The 17631-nt window shown below is 42.0% G+C and overlaps 1 protein-coding gene across 4 annotated transcripts in view; it reads right to left on the reverse strand.

Annotated features, from left to right (window-relative positions):
• Positions 1–536: 536 nt before the first annotated feature.
• The window catches only part of TTF2 (transcription termination factor 2), a 41444-nt gene continuing 24349 nt past the window's right edge, over positions 537–17631 (reverse strand). Inside the window, exons 13-24 of one of the 4 annotated variants that reach the window (XR_003794427.1) lie at positions 15858–16039; positions 15008–15161; positions 14589–14680; positions 13682–13764; positions 13140–13273; positions 10052–10222; positions 7652–7710; positions 6656–6806; positions 5888–5970; positions 4685–4842; positions 3970–4044; positions 816–907 (exon numbers count right to left, since the gene is read on the reverse strand). Coding sequence is in view for 3 of the 4 variants with exons in the window: in XM_029228519.1 (XP_029084352.1) it covers positions 763–907; positions 3970–4044; positions 5888–5970; positions 6656–6806; positions 7652–7710; positions 10052–10222; positions 13140–13273; positions 13682–13764; positions 14589–14680; positions 15008–15161; positions 15858–16039 (1329 nt within the window). In the remaining variant the exon portion in view is untranslated. Of the gene's footprint in view, positions 908–3969; positions 4045–4101; positions 4909–5887; positions 5971–6655; positions 6807–7651; positions 7711–10051; positions 10223–13139; positions 13274–13681; positions 13765–14588; positions 14681–15007; positions 15162–15857; positions 16040–17631 lie in introns of those variants that run through there. The other 3 variants (XM_029228519.1, XM_029228520.1, XM_029228521.1) reach the window with 3 other exon arrangements.

The following is a 17631-nucleotide window of genomic DNA, read 5'->3' on the forward strand; positions in this document are numbered from 1 at the left end:
AGGAGGAAAAGGAAATGGGGGTTAGTGAACACAAAGCATTATCTCTGCTACACTGTCAAACACATGTTTATTGGATTATGCCAATGATAATACAAGTACTAAATGACATAATAATACTAAATGAAACAATGATACTAAGTGCTACAAATACTGTAAATCTGTAAAAATACAAATACTAGAAAAATGATACAAAAATTAAAATTTATGACACAAATACATGATATGATAGCAATATAAAATAATACTAAATGATATGATACCAAATTCTAAATAATACGATGATACAAATACTAACCATCTACATATTACGCAGAGACCTGCTTCTGCTCAGCCCATAAAGAGATGGTTATATGAGCAGCCTCATTGGCAGGAGATGAAAAGATGGGATGGAACCTGTGTTAGAAAAGGCAGTAACATTGGGTCCCCACCAGCTGAGAAGAGAAAAGCAACAGAGGGCTTTTTGAGCTTTTACTGAAGCTTAGGTACAACTCTCCCAGGGCTGTTTTCCAAATTCTCTAACTCTAAAGCATTTTCTCTTATCTGAAGTCATTTATTGGTTTCTATGTCACACATTAAATACGTTGATTGATTAACATGACTGGTTAACCAAGTGGTTAACATGGTAACTGATCCTCACTTTGAGGAGGGCTTGAAGGTGAAACTGAATGCCAACGAGAGCTCAGAGGACCAGGGTTAGGTCATTCTCCCCAGATCCTAATACAAACCAACAATGGCACTATTCTGAGCTCCATAAACAGGAAGTTAGATGCCAAAAAGGACTTTGAGATCGGCCAAGGTGAGCTTGGTGACAACTTCTCCAGTTCCTGATAGAATCTGTTTGGCCAAATCTCTCTTTTTTTCTTGGAGCTGCAAGATCTTCTCTTCCACTGTTCCCTCACAAACAAATCTGAAAAAGATAAGCAAATAATCAAAAACCCAAAGCAGCATATCTAATGACATATTCAAACGTCTATTTATGCTTTAGTTTTTTGGGTTTTTTTTGCGGTACGCGGGCCTCTCACTGTTGTGGCCTCTCCCGCTCCAGAGCACAGGCTCTGGACGCGCACGCCCAGCGGCCATGGCTCACGGGCCCAGCCGCTCCGCGGCATGTGGGATCCTCCCGGACCGAGGCACGAACCCGTGTCCCCAGCATCGGCAGGCAGACTCTCAACCACTGCGCTACAAAGGAAGCCCTATGCTTTAGTTTTTAAATGAGATTTCTTCCTTCATTTTTTCTTAGGTTTGATTAAGAACTCTATGTTTAGGAGATCTAAACAACTTAGACTAAATATATATCCATTTAAAGTGATCTGACCTTGGACTTCCCTGGTGGCGCAGTGGTTAAGAATCTGCCTGCCCATGCAGGGGACACGGGTTCGACCCCTGGTCCAGGAAGATCCCACATGTCGTCGAGCAACTAAGCCCATGCGCCACAACTACTGAGCCTGCGCTCTAGAGTCCGTGAGCCACAACTACCCGCGTGCCTAGAGCCCATGCTCCACAACAAGAGAAGCCACCGCAATGAGAAGGCCGCGCCCTGCGACAAAGAGCAGCCCCCCCTTGCCGCAACTAGAGAAAGCCTGCGTGCAGCAACGAAGACCCAACACGGCCATAATAAATAAATAAAATAAAAATTTAAAAATAAAGTGATCTGACCTCAAATTGACCTTTTCTTTCTTTCTGAAGCTGAGATAATTGAGAAGTGCCAAAATAAGCAAAAGATATCCTGACCCCAAAAAAAAGTGTAGAGATCCAGCTTTTACACAAAACGCTCCATCCTGATAAGGTCGGAAGGCCTAAAGCTTATCGAGTTTCTGCCAGGAATATGTGTGCTGGTTTAAGTACAGAGTGTCTTATCTCTTGGCTAATTCACACTGAAAGCAGGTTTTACAAACCGAGGAAATACCACTGTTGTCCTTTATTCACTCATTCAACAGGTGCTGATGAAGATTCACTACATGCCATGCACTACGCTAGGTGCAGGAACGGAGATTTGAACATGGTCTTGCAGTCAAAGAGAACACAGAACAAAGACGTGAAAATAAACAGCAACAACAATAATATGACCTGGAAAGCGCCATAACGGAAGTATGTCCAGCGTACAAGAGGAGTGAAAAGAAATCTGTCTGGGGTCTTCAGGGAAGGCTCCATTGACAACTTGACTCTCAGTGTGACTTGTAGGATGAGCAAGGGTTTGCCAGATAGAACAGTGGGGAGGGCATCCCAGGGAATGGGAACACCGTGTAAAACCATGACTGAGTTTTGGAACACAGTCTGCTGCAGGGGTCGGAGAGTCTGGCCAGGGCAAAAGTCAAAAACTATGTTGTACTACAACAGCAGAAGCTCAAGAGGCTGGCGGGGGCTGGATCATGAGTGACTCTGCCTGTGATGCTAAGAAACTTAGAAAGGAGGAAATGGCAGTGGGATGGGAAGAAAGGGATGGTTACAAGAAACACCTAGAAAATAAAATGAATGGATTTGGTTTGTGAAACGTGAGCAAGAAGGGGGAGTCTAGTTTTGGCTCCATGATTAGATAAACAGTGATTCTATTCACAAAGACGAGAAATTCAGAAGAATCAGTAGATATGAGGTAGCAGGGAGAAACAATCTCAGCTTGTGACATTGTGAGTCACTGGAGCATGTAACAGTACTTGCTACATGGGGACTCCTCAACAGGTATTCATTCGTTTTTTGAGTTGAATGAGACAAATACATGAGTGAATGAATAATGGGTGTGGATGTGGACACTCAGATTCAGATATTTCGTGGGGATTTGGATATCTGGGCCTGAAGTTTAGGAAACCTTGGAACAGAGGGTATGGATTTTGGACTTACTGGAGTGGACAGGATTATTAAGAGAGGTGCATACAAAGTGAGCTGAGAAGAGAGCTAAAGACAAAACAACTGACATAATAATCACTGTACTTGGTGAATTTTGGAATCCATTGGTGTCCCTTAGCAAGAGTAGCTTCAATGGAGCGGCGGGTGTGAAAGCCAGTTTGTATAGGTTGAGGAATGAATGGGAAGTAAGTAAAGATAGACAAGGATTTCTAATTATTCAGAAAACTTAGCCATGAAAAGGAGAAAAAGAGGTCCATAACTAGACTGTATTGTACAATTAAGGCAGGTTCTGTTGTTGTTTTTAAAGAGAAGAGGGTCTCAAGGACAGGGGCATTCTACAAAATAACTGGCCTGTGCACTTCAAAAATGTCACTGTCATAAAACACAAAGAAAGATTGAGGTGTTGTTCCAGTTAAAGGGGACAAAAGAGTCATGACAATCAAATGCTACACAGGACCTAGAATTTTCTTTGGCTGGGAAGGACATCACTGGGACAAGTGGCAAAATTGAATAAGGTCCATAGATCAGATATGAGTATTGTATTACTGTTAACATCCTGGTTTTGATAACTTTATTATAGTTATGTAAGAGAATGTCATTTTTAGGAAATGCATATTTCACTATTTAGAGGTAAAGGAGCATCATGTCTGCAACTTACTGTCAAATGGTCCAGAAAAAATCTTACACACACACACACACACACACACAAGTGTCACAGTGCACAGGAATTTTTTGGTATTACTCTTGCAATCAAGAACTTTGGGGTATTCTTGTAAGAATTCTTACATTCTTCTCTATATGTCTGGAATTATGTCAAAATAAAAGTTAAAAGAACGAGAGAGAGAGAGAGGAAGAGAGGGAGGAGGGAGGAGAGTCCTTTCATGGGTGGCCTTGACGGCATTAAGGCTCAGCACTGTTCATAAGCTTTTCTTCTTCTGCAGGACCAACTCCAAGGTTATCCACAAATTGCTTGTGTTCCCTTTCCGACTGTGAGTACCAAAAAGGATGTGCCCCACAAGCACCATTAGTACAGTGATCATCAAATACTTTACACATTCTATTAAAACATTACCTGAGAAAAATTTTCATGAAAGCAGACCTTTGTCCTGGAGACCTTTACTTACTTACCTGTGTATGACAACATCTTTCTGCTGCCCTACTCGGTAAATTCGGTCACAAGCTTGATCTTCAAGTGACGGATTCCTGTTAGAAGACAAGTAAAGCTCAAAGGTAATGACATCCTAGACCAGGGGTGGGCAAATCCCATGGGCCAAATGCAGCCCACAGTCTGTTTCTGTATGGCTCTTGTGTTTAAAATGGTTGTTACATTTTTAAAGGTTTGCAAAACAAAACAAAACGAAACAAAAAAACCTACAACGAATATGCAACAGAGACCTATGTAGCTGGCAAAGCCTAAAATATTTACTATGGCAAAGCCTAAAATATTTACTATCTGGCCTAAAATACTTATAGAAAAAATTTGTAGGTCTCTGTTCTAGTCTATGTGGGACTCAGAAAGCCCCAGATGTCTTCTTGCCCTCTCATGAGAAACCGGGATCAGATTGCTAATAGGAACTCTTAGCACCACCATCAGTTGGAAACTCTTAAGTAACAGAGGTTAAACCAATGCTCAAATCCTGTCACTAACTAGTCGAGTGACTTTGGGCAAGTCATCTAACCACAACCCTCCAGACTTCAGATGGCTACTTGGAAACCGGAGGGCTGGCAAATGATCTCTAATGCCTTTTTCAACTTTAATATTCTAGATTCAACTAAGGAGACTTAATTTGTTTCATTCTTTCTAGGTTCTCATTATCAATTCCAAACTAGTTTCTCATCTTACCTCTTTAAAATCTTGGATAACATTGCTCAATTCAGAAACCAGCATGATCCCCATTCTGCTTTCCTCACTCACGAGTATAGGGGAGTCCCAAGTAAGACCTAACCACGTTCTCCAGGAAGATAATAACAGGTTGGCCTGTTTGTGCCCATCTGGGCTGCCTGGAGAATTAACAAATGACAATCTCTGGCACCAGTGCCTCGTGCAGCGATCCCTGACTGGCATCACTGAAAACGCAAAACAGGGACAAATTATGACGCTTTCTCCTAGCAATACATGAGTCATTCACTTCGTATCTAGGAAGGATGCTGCCATACTCCCGGTGTTGACACCATGTGCAGTGAGTCCAAGGCTATGTGTTAAGTGTGTGTCTAACATAATTAAAAAATTCCTTTGCCTTTTCCCTTTGGAATAACAGTTCTCCCTCTTCACCAAGGCTGAGATTTCCTTGGACGTCAACAAGTATGTCTGAAATACGGTGTTTTGAAGAGATAAAACTCTTCATTGAGTGAAGCAGCTCTTGGCCATAAGGAAAAGTACCCCCTACTCCGCTCTCAGTTTCCATGGAAACAGATGTTAGATTAACAATAAATAGTGAACAGTCTATTTTAAATAGTCATTTGAAGCCTTGCTTGCTCAGGAATTCAGGGCCGGCAACTAACCCTACACCAATTTTTTTTCTCTCTCCTTTTTTTAAGTTATTTATTACTTTATTTATTTTTGGCTGTGTTGGGTCTTCGCTGCTGTGCGCGGGCTTTCTCTCTAGTTGCGGCGAGAGGGGACTACTCTTTGTTGCGGTGCGCGGGCTTCTCGTTGCAGGGGCTTCTCTGGTTGCGGAGCACGGGCTCTAGGCACGCAGGCTTCAGTAGTTGCGGCAGATGGGCTCAAGTAGTTGTGGCTCACGGGCTCTAGAGCGCAGGCTCAGTAGTTGTGGTACATAGGCTTAGTTGCTCCGCGGCATGTGGGATCTTCCCGGACCAGGGATCGAACTTGTGTCCCCTGCATTGGCAGGTGGATTCTTAACCACTGGGCCACCAGGAAAGTCCCTAGCCCTACACCATTTTGATCTGTATCTTATACACATGGATGCACAGAGGCAGCTCCATAATATGAAAGGAACACACTCAATGTAAGAAGTCAGGCCTTACTGCCCCTCTGGTCTCCCTGCTATGCTGTGACAACTCAAGAAAAATCCAGAATCGTTACCAGTGCATGTCCAGAAGAAAAAGATGGTTTCCTCCAGTCAGGTTTAGACCAACACCTCCAGCCAAGAGAGAGATTAGCATAACCTTCAAAAGGAAGCACACCATTAACTTTACACAGACTTGGTCTCATAAATCACCTCTCCTTCTTAGCAACACGCTCTTATCAAATTCCCTTCTGCTGTCATAAAGGCACTGTTTCGAAACTCTGAGATCCTATCTCCCATGCCTCACCTTTGAGAAAATTCTCATTTAACCTTTTTTTGGTGAGTCATTCTCAAAACATTAATTGTGCACCTGCCGAAATATATGAATACTACCATTTAGAGCACCGGGGGTGGTTAGCTCAATAAACTTTCCATCAACCGGATTCTGTCTGTTCCATCAGTCCTCCAACCACTGCCATGATTCTCCTGCCATCACTCAACTAATGCTTTCCAAATTTGCATTATCCATAATTAGATGCCTTTGTTCTCCCACTTCCCTCCATCTTTCCTCATATCAAGATCCCACCCATCCTTCCAGGCTTGTCTCCTCCACAAAGAGTCTCTTGAACCTAACCAGCTATGTTCTTACTCTCTTTTTAGCCCTCATAGTTTATTCTCTTAGAGTATTTGCACACTTTGATATGTACCCCCCAATAAATGTCAAAGGAATCAAAAACACCTGGAGGGGTCAAAGCTATGAATATTTTTGAATCGAGCTATGTTAAAATTTTCTCTATAATTGGGAACAATTTGCTCTTGATTACAGAGCTCTGATCAGCTTGTACCTGAGGGCCCCTGGATTTGTTAAATGCCTCCACCAAGTCCATTCTCTGTTTGGGGTTAACAGAGCCATCGATGGTGGAATAAGTCAGTCCATGCCTCTTAAGGTGCAAGGTTACAACCTTCAGCATGCTGGTCCACTGAGAGACGATGACACTGGAAGGAAGGATAAAACAGAAAACCAATGCCCCTGAATAGATGAAACAAATTCATTCGCAGGGCTTTAATGCCTGCTATTCGTACAATTCAGCTATCAAATGTGGACGAGGAAAGGCCTTCTGCTACCTAAGCGTACACACTTCGGTGACATTATAAGATTACAATATTTCCAGCTATTTCTAGATCCAGTCTACAACTTATTTTGTGCAAAATGAAGTCAGAATAAAGTGGTGGCTAAGCTAAAGTACTGGCTGCAGCCTCTGATTATCTGGGGCCTAGTGCTTATCCGCAGAAGGTCTGTACTCCTGCAAAGGGGTAGAGGCCCCTCCCTTTGCCAGTCAGAACCATAAGCTGCTAGGGCTTCTCTGTTCCCCCCATGCTGTGCTTTAATTAGAGTTTTATGTGTTTAGATCAAAATATTTCCGATCTACAAATGCACTGAATAGCACACAGTGAAGTCAAACAACGAATGAACCTCCCATATCCACGTCCCCAGCTTAGGAATGTCCCCAGCACCATGGGGGCTCCCGGTCTGACCCCACTCTTCTCCCTCCCTCGCCCACTTATTACTCTCTTGCTTTTCTTGAGATGCTTCTTCTCTGCTCTTGCTCAGTTTACTCGGATGCTCAGTTTACTCGGATCCTCTAGGGATTGCCCTTTCAACCAGTGCCACAAACATTTTAATTAGAAATCAAAGGGAATCTGTGCTGTAACCTGAGTGCTTTCTACTAAGCATGACTCAAGGTCCTTGATATAAAAAGCGAAGATTTATAACTATCCGAAATATTAAATTCTCTAGTGTAATTACAAGCAATGCTTGGATAATGAAATAACACATTTACCTCTTTTGGGACCCTGAATTTCTTCGGATTGCCTCCAATTCTGCCAACAGAGATGAAATCTGGGAAAAGATGGAATTAACATACAGAGGTTTAAGCAAATTTGCTTTTCTCCATGTTCTGAATTAAAGAACCGGTCTCCTCCAGAGCCTCTCGGCTTCTGGTCTTACTCCTCTCTAGTTCCCTTTCCTCTCTGCAGCCAGAGCGCTATTTCCAAAATGTCAGGTTCTTATTTTCCTCCTCTGGCTGAAGCCCCTGCAGTGGCTTCCCGCTGAGAATAAAGCCCAAGCTCCGTACAGTGGCCTCCCAGGTCCTTGCTACCTTGCCTTCCGCTCACATCACCAGCCTCAACCCTCACTATGCGCTCTTCAAATGATGCTCGGGTGATACCAACATTCTCCCTCCAACCACTAAGCCATGCTTTGTCTCATCTTTGTCCATTCTGTTCCCTCTGCCTAGGACAGCCTTACGTTGTCAGTTTCTTGGACGTCCTCTCCAATCCCAGGAGCCCACTGCCTACATGCTACTATACCACCTTTTCTTTCTATTATCATGGTCTTTTTCATACTATATATTAATTGCTTATTAATCATCTCTTGCTTTCATGGCCGGAGATGCTCCGAAGAGGCAGAGCCAGCGTATGTCTGGTTCATTTCTGCACCCCTAGCACTCGGCATATTGCTGGACCAGAGAAGATACTGTCCTAACATTTGCAGAAGGAGAAAGTGAAGGAGCTTGACCCAGTTTGAGGCCTGCTGCAAATGGTGTTGAAGAAGAGAACCTGTCCAGACTGAGGAATACTTGCTCAAGCTTCACGACAAGCTCTCTTTACCAAAACTGCTCAGGGCATATTCAAGTCTATGAGGGACCAGGCGATAAGAACACAGGGGCAGGACTCTGGAGAGCAGCTGGCCTCATTCTTCCTGACTGCTAATGTGAATGACTTTTCCAAAGGCTCTAAAGTTCATCCCAGAATGGAGGAAGAGGGCGAAAATTAGACCAAGAATCAGGAGATGAAAAGAGCTCTTATTCTGCCATTACAGGGCTGGATCACCTTGGAACTCCCAGTTAAGAGCACAGCTTCCTCATCAGTAAAAAGGGGCTGAGCCAGAGGAACTGAGGTGCCCTTAGCTCTTCCATTCTACGCCGTCGTGGTGCTAGTGGCAACCTGTTGAGGCCCCCGTGTAAGGCTGCGCTCCCACCTGAACAAACCCGCTGATGCCTGGGCAGGAAGACAGTCACAGGACCGTACCATTTTGAATTAGTAGGAAGAAAAAAAGCAGGTACACGAAGTGCCTGGTGTCTTGGCAACTCAAGGTTGTGGAAAGTTCTCGAACTGCCTCATGAAAAACCTGGCGATAGGTATTTTGAAAAAAATGCAGTGGGAGAGCAGGATTCATGGGCTGTGAGCTGGGGCCAAATTCTAATAACGTTCTGTATGAGTTTAGGTTTGTGCTACCAAACAAAACTCCCTTCCTCACATGAAACCACCTTAAGTGGTTTGAACTACGATTAATGGGTTCACATTAAGAACCTTGTGAACGATGACCTGAGTATCAGACAAGTTGTTAGGAACACAAATTATTAGGAACATGAATTTTAACCCAATAGCTAACTGAGGGTGCTAGGGCCTGAAGTCCGGCCACATGTGGTGCCCTTATGTTTCTCTCGGTTACTGATGGTGAAGACCTAGGTAAATATTTTAAAAATCTAACTAAAAGTAATTCTTTGGTAAAACCATTCCCCTGGCAGTGACCTCCTTTCCAGTTACATCTTTTAAAGCCTTTGAAGAGAGGCTGCGGCAGCCTCAGAAAGCAGTAGAGAGGGAACCCAGTCCTCAGGGCAGGCGAGACAATGGGCAGGTTCCAAGTGAGCCAGTGGAGAGGCAGGACACACACCCCGGCCTTCCTCTGATAGAACCCTTCAGTTCTTAAAACATTCAATGAAAACAGAACAGTGACTAATGAGGAGAGGCTGGTAGGAAACAAACCCAGCAGATGGAAGCCTCTCAACAAAGCAAAGCAACTGGTGCTCAGACGTATTACACAGTCTCGAGGCTCAGGCCTTCGTTGTTTTCCCAAAACAAACTGCTCACTTGCCTGGGCCTTGTGGCCCGCATACACCTGACAGGCTCCTTCCACAGGAATCCATGCCAGAAATCTGCCCAGATGTCAGGTCGGTCCAAGCCACTCTCTGAAAGCCCACTATGTAGTAAGACTTCAGTTTTATTCATCAAATCAAACTAGAATTTAAGACTGGAGGGAGAATTTGACCAGCCAACATCTAACAGCTCCAGCTCTGCTGTCAAATGACTGGGCTCGCTTGGACAAATGTGGCGCTCTCACTCAGGGAAATGTATAAGGAGGCAAAGTCTTTCTACTAGAATAGAGGTCATCATACTACCTTGGTGCTCTCTCTCCTGTCGTCAAAAAGCTCCACATTGAAGCATTTGCCGTTAAGGGAAATGGAGGCAGACGGCTCTGAGTTGTGGAATTCGGACAAGGTCAAGTCTCTGAGCTGCTCTTCCAGGGAAAGGACCAGGCCTTCACTCTTCAGCTCTTTCAGATCCAGGGCCTGAGCAGAATCAGACAGGGGAAAGAGCAGATGGGCGGTTGAGGCAGCAAGGCATGTGACCTGCCAAAGTGCTAACTGTTTAACACAGCACATGGCAAAATGTCTCATAATTTACCATCAGTATCTCCTCGGGTAAACCCAGATTAAAATGTAATCTTGCAAGCTTTTTTCACCAGATCAAAAATAAATCAAGGGACTTCCCTGGTGGCGCAGTGGTTAAGAATCCACCTGCCAATGCAGGGGACACGGGTTCAATCCCTGGTCCGGGAAGATCCCACATGCTGCAGAGCAACTAAGCCCGTGCGCCACAACTACTGAAGCCCGCGTGAGCCTAGAGCCCGTGCTCCGCAGCAAGAGAAGCCACTGCAATGAGAAGCCCACGCACTGCAACGAAGAGTAGCCCCTGCTCGCCATAACTAGAGAAAGCCCATGCGCAGCAACGAAGACCCAACGCAATCAAAAATAATTTTTAAAAAAAGGAATCCATTTAATAAATCAATCAATCAAATGATGGAACTTCTTAGATAATTGCCAGATTGCAAGATCTTTCTATTTTCCCCAGCTAGAACAGTACAGTTAATTAAGTTACTGATAATCAAGATGCAATTTGCTACCAAAAAAAGATACATTACTATAGCACCTCAAAAGAATAACATACTTCAATAAAAATTTTTTTAATAAAAGAAAAAATTTTCAAGTACCAGGAGTAGTTCTTTTTCTGTTCATAAAAATAACATATGCTCATTTTAGAAAATCTGGAGAAGTTCAGAAGAGTATAAAGAAAGTAAGAATCCTTGATAACCACGGAGAAATTAAATTTTAACTGCTAAGAGAAAAAAAAAAAGAATAACATATGCCCCTTTTTTTAAAAAAATTGAAGTATATTTACAATATTGTGTTAGTTTCTGGTGTACAGCAAAGTGATTCCCTTATACATACATACTCACACACACCTATATATTCTCTTTCAGATTCTTTTCCATTAAAGGTTATTACAAGATTTTTTTTATTTTGGCTGCACCACGTGGCTTGCAGGATCTTGGTTTCCCGGCCAGAGATCGAACCCAGGCCCTGGAAGTGAAAGCACCAAGTCCTAACTACTGGAGCGCCAGGGAATTCCCAGGTTATTACAAGATATTGAGTTTAGTTCCCTGTGCTATACAGTAGGTCCTTGTTGTTTACCTATTCAACATACAGTAGTGTGTATATGTTAATCCCAAGCTCCTATTTATCCCTTCCTCACCACCCTCTGCTATCCCGTTTGGTAACCATAAGTTTGTTTTCTATGTTTGTGAGTCTATTTCTGTTTTGTAAATAAGTTCATTTGTATCATTTTTTTTAGATTCCACAAATAAGTGATAGCATATGATATTTGCCTTTGATTACTTAATATGACAATTCTAGTCCCATCCATGTTGCTGCAAATGGCATTATTTCATTCTCTTTTTATGGCTGAGTAATATTCCATTATATGTATATGTGTGTGTATATATATACACACACACACACACACAAGCACCACATCTTCTTTATCCATCCATCTGTTCATAGACATTTAGGTTGCTTCCATGTCTTGGCTATTGTAGATAATGCTGTAATGAATATGAACATTGGAGTGCATATATCTTTTTGAATTAGTTTTCTCCAGATATGTGCCCAGGGGTGGGACTGCTGGATTATATGGTAACTCTATTTTTAGTTTTTTAAGGGTCCTCCATACTGTTCTCCAGAGTGGCTGCACCCATTTAGACTCCCACCAACAGTGTAGGAGGGTTCCTTTTTCTCCACACCCTCTCCAGCATTTATTGTTTGTCAACTTTTTAATGATGGCCATTCTGACTGGTGTGAGGTGAGGACCTCATTATGGTTGTGATTTGCATTTCTCTAATAATTAGTGACACTGAGCATCTTTTCACGTGCCTCTTGGCCATCTATATGTCTTTGGTGAAATATCTATTTAGGTCTTCTGCCCATTTTTTGATTGGGTTGTTTGTTTTTTTGCTATTAAGCTGTATGAGCTGTTTGTGTATTTCGGAAATTAATCCTTTGTTGGTAGCATTGTTTGCAAATATTTTCTTCCGTTCTGTGGGTTGTCTTTTCATTTTGTTTATGATTTCCTTTGCTGTGCAAAAGCTTTTAAGTTTAATTAGGTCCCATTTGTTTATTTTTGCTTTTATTTCCATTTCTCTAGGAGAGAGATACAAAAAAATATTGCTGCGATTTATGTCAGAGTGTTCTGCCTATGACATATTCCTCTTAATTACAGATGTGCCTCTATCCAATATCAAGACAACTTTAAATACTTGAGTTTTCATACCTAGACTTAACACTAGTAGTTAAATAAGCTTTATGACATCCTAAAATACCAAAGTATTCATATATGGCTTCCTTTTTAACAAGATGCCATTTTCTATTCTAAAATAAAGCTTATTTAAACAAACCAGGGACTTCCCTGGTGGTCCAGCGGTTAAGACTCCATGCTCCTAATGCAGGCGGCCTGGGTTTGATCCCTGGTCAGGGAACTAGATCCCGCATGCCGCAACTAAAGATCCCGAATGCTGCAACTAAAGATCCCCGCATGCCACAACCAAGAAGATCCCACACCCTGCAACGAAGATCCCACATGCCGCAAATAAGACCCAGTGCAGCCAATTAATTAATTAATTAGTTAATTAAAGAAAAATAATAAAACAAATAATAAAAACTGTTCTCAACATCATGGGAATTATCTCAAGGTCAATAAAGATTAATATAAAATAAAGTAAAATAAAGAGTCTTCTCTTTCCTATCCCACCAGAAAACAAAATACACTCAAACCCCATTTTCCTTGATCCAGCAGACTGGATCCCAGTTTCAGGAGACTGAGGTGGACTTCTCCACAGCCCCTCTGGGGTCCCACACAGGTGGCTTTGCTTACCGACTTCAGTAGAGAAAGATGACAACAACACTGGCGGAGTCTCAGCAACTGTGACAGTATGTGGGCGGTGCTAGATGTCTGCGAGTCTGCTGCCACGGAGAGCCCGGGCCCACTGGACCCAAACTCCTGGGCCACTTCCAAGAAGGAAAACAGACACAGGAAATAGTACAGGGTTTAAAACAGAAATAAGGGGAAGAACCATGAACTAAATGAGGAGATTTTAAACTTCTTTGATCGGAGGTTCAATCATATAGTTTTAGCTCACTTCTCTACCAATTAGAGAAGTACAAAATACTGGTTTTCTTTATAGACCTACTTGTATTTTAATCAAACAGATTTTGAAAATAACTAAAAAGAAGTTTAGATCACCAGGTCTGGTGCCTGCACGTCAGTAGATTTTACTTTGGTTTGAGATTCCAAGCTAAGGTCAAGTCTCTGCAATCAAGAATTCATGACCCCTCACCCCCCATTTCTGTAAGTTTACCAAATCTGCATCCACATTTTCATGAGTTTTCTTTATTTGTAAGCGTCCCACTGCTTACCTCTACTGAATGGATTATCAGGGCTTCTTCCAGATTGGCTGCCCCCACTTTCATGTCTTTTTAGATAGGATTGCAGATCTGACCTGCCTCAGATTGAAAACGAAAATGCACATAAAATGGTCGTTAAGACCAAACAGGTTTACAATGGTCAGTGTTTACCTGTGTTTGCGGTAGGACCTTGAAAAATTGTAAAAGCGAACTTGTTAAATGAAGGTAGGCTCACAGCAAGCATTGGGCAAAGGTAATAAAAAATAATTACTTTAAAAGCCAAACCACTTAAAAATGATTAATAAATATTAACAAAGATTAATATCAAATATTAGTATTATATTTAATATCAAGTTAATATTAACATGTAATACAGTAACGTATTATTTAGTATAAGTTAATATACTATTATAATATTTATTAATAAATATAAGGTATACAAAGAGAAAAAACGTATTTACATTGGAAGTGAGAGGTACCAAATAAATAGGAGAGTAGAAATCTGGAATTCAGGGAAGGATAAGAACTTTAGAGCAAGTGCAAAGGACAGATGACAAGAAGGATTACTGGGCAGTTTTTTAAAAGTTCCAATGAGAGGCTGGGTAACAGGTCAAAGGTCAGAGATATACTTTCTTAATACAGCCCCATGAGGAACAGAAAGACCTGGTGTACAGTGTGCACACCCTAGACCTTCTATGCAAGGAAGCCAATGGAGAACGGGTTCAATGTGTATGTGAGACAAAGGTGAGCTGAGGAGAGGTGAGGAGAGAGAAAGGGAGGTTTTTTAAAAAAGGAACACAGATATGCAACTTGTCAATAACACCGTAATTACAGTTAGAGGAACCTTGACCCTCGACTCACTCCCAAGCAAGAACAAGAATAAAATAGATGTGAGAAGGTGCTTCTTCACGGCACACACCTTGATCTTGCAAAAAGGACACTATAAACATTTTCTTCATCTTCAGAAAGCTTTAAATGGTGCAACTGAAATTTACGCTGGGGGAGCACCACCTGGAAGAGTAAAAGAAAAAAGCAGCTGGGATGAAGTTATACAAATTAACTGAACATTAGGGAGGACACTCCCCAGAGTTGGCACCAGAAATCTAGTCAGGCTCTGGACAGCAGCTCCCACCCTTCCCTGAAAACAGGACTGCTCTAACACACTGCACACGGGACTGCTGTGACACGAGGGGCAGGACAGCAACCCGAGGGCCTCCTCCTAGGAAAATGGGAGACTCAGAGGCTCCTGAAGCAAAGCAGATGGCGGTTCAAGCCAAGTCAAGGACATGGTCGCCCTCCTTCCTGGCCTCCCCCAGGGACATGTGTCAATGGAATTACCAAGGGCTTGCCGGTGGGGTCCAGCTGGTCTTTTGTTCTCCTCAGCAAAAGGCTCTTGGTTAAAATATTTAACCGTTCTTCTCCTTTCTTTGAACCATTGTCAACCTGACTCCTCCACAGACTGAGTTCATCAAATGGAGAACAACGGAGAAATCTTTTTCATTGGAGAAGGAGGATAGAGAATAGGAAAGAAGCATGGGAGGATGGAGGAAAGGTTCAAAGACAGACATAAGGTGAAACGCAAATCAGATTTTACATGCCATCCAGTCATTTGTAAACGTCAATTTCATAGCAAAACTCTGCTAGACAGAGCAAAAGGATCCAAGTCAATAACCACATTATAAAAATGTGAATTTTCCCATTAACAACGTCTATATCGTCACAACAGGACATATAACCAATAGCTAGCATTCATTCCTAAAACTTCAAAGGCTAGTAAAGAAATTCTGTATCCTCTCATGAGCTGAGTCGAATTAAAACAAGTATTTTAAAATCAGCCTTCCTTTCTGTTTGCTTCAAATAAATTGTAGTCCTGTCCCCAGGCCATATGTTTTAAAGTAGAAGTAGCCCCAAACATTCCTGGGACTGAAGAAAGTTGACTGTTGTTTCCTTTAATTTAATTGGTCCCTTATTTTTCCATATATAGGGGCTGGATGTCATCAAAGTCCTATATCAGCCAATCAACAGATTATATCTCATAAATATTAATTCTTCTTCCCTTTAAAGGTTGACAGGCTTGCCACCTGCTACACAAGATAATCTGGTACACACTGGAGATATGAGATATGAAATAATTATGAAGCGTTACCGACAGGGTTCACATCTACATAATCCAAAGAGTTTTACTCACTTCAGCAGTGAATACATGTCCAACAAGTTGTTCTGAATGGGGGTTCCAGTGACAGCCCAACGGGCTTGGGCCTGGAGCTTACACACAGCCAAGGAAGTCTGCACTCGGGGATTCTTAACATTGTGAGCTTCATCCAATATGATTCGAGCCCAGACTACTCGAAGCAAAGGTGATGAGACACCCTGGAAGAAACACAGGTGAAATCCAATAAGAGTATGGGAAAACGTGCATGTCATCAAGAAGATAAGGGAAAATAACAAGCAGGCATCGAAGACCCGCTCTTACCTTCAAGTCTGAGGGCTTAGATCAGGTACACTGAAATAAGAATTAAGCTTAAGAAACCAAGAGTGGTTGGACAGCTACATATAAAAGAATGAAATTAGAACACTTTCTAACACCATACACAAAAATAAACTCAAAATGGATTAAAGTCATAAATGTAAGACTGGACACTATCAAACTCTTAGAGGAAAACACAGGCAGAACATTCTCTGACATAAATCTCAGCAAGCTCTTTTTTGATCCACCTCCTAGAGCCATGAAAAGAAAAGCAAAAATAAACAAATGGGACCTAATGACACTTAAAAAAGATTTCGCACAGCAAAGGAAACCATAGACAAAATGAAAAGACAACCCACAGAATGGGAGAAAATATTTACAAAGCGACTGACAAGGGATTCATCTCCAAAATATACAAACAGCTCGGGCAGCTCAATATCAAGAAAACAAACAACCCAATCAAACAATGGCTGGAAGATCTAAATAGACATTTCTCCAAAGAAGACATACAGATGGCCAAGAGGCACATGAAAAGATGCTCAACATCACTAATTATCAGAGAAATGCAAATCAAAATTACAATGAGGTATCACCTCACACCCGTCAGAATGGCCATCATCAAAAAGTCTACAAATAACAAATGCTGCAGAGGGTGTGGAGAAAAGGGAACCCTCCTACACTCTTGGTGGGAATGTAAATTGATACAGCCACTATGGAGAAAAGTATGGAGGTTCCTTAAAAAACTAAAAATAGAGTTGCCATGATCCAGCAATCCTACTCCTGGGCATATATCTGGAGAAAACCATAATTCAAAAAGATACATGCACCACAATGTCCAGTGCAGCACTATTTACAATAGCCAGGACATGGAAGCAGCCTAAATGTCCATCAACAGAGGAATGGATAAAGAAGATGTGGTACATACATAAAAGTCTACTTTTATATATAAAATACTAAGCCAGACACAAAGAACATTTCCTACTCTCAAGGAGCTCACAATCTAGCAGGGGAGAAAAAATAAAACAAGCATAAAGATCATTACACACAATGTATATATAGTAAATCCCACGGGATAATTCAATACAGGACAGTAGGAATCTAGTTGGTCTTGTTCACTGCAGTATCCCTAATACCTGAAATACCATCTGGCATGGGGTAGTGTTACAACAAAAATAGAAATGAGGTTTTTCCTCTCCTGATAACAAGGAAAATAAAGGGAACAATGAACAGGGTGGAGAAGGAGCATAAACTGGCCTGAAAGAGTTAACCAATCCTAGTTTTATTTTAACTGTTACTAATCCGTAGTGTCTGTAACTAGATTTGTCCTTCACAAAGCTAACCCCTAACACTCTCTGACTGTGTGAATTACATCCTGCACCTAACACTCTCCATCTCCATGTGAATTACATCCTGCACCTGGCGTTCACACTCCCTACACTCCCTTGTAGCAAATCACCCCTTGTAGCGCTCTGCATTTCAGAAAGAAGGTTGCGGG

Source organism: Monodon monoceros, unplaced genomic scaffold (genome assembly GCF_005190385.1).
Source record: "Monodon monoceros isolate NGI ecotype Baffin Bay Population unplaced genomic scaffold, NGI_Narwhal_1 Super_Scaffold_18, whole genome shotgun sequence".
NCBI classification, from domain to species: domain Eukaryota; kingdom Metazoa; phylum Chordata; class Mammalia; order Artiodactyla; family Monodontidae; genus Monodon; species Monodon monoceros.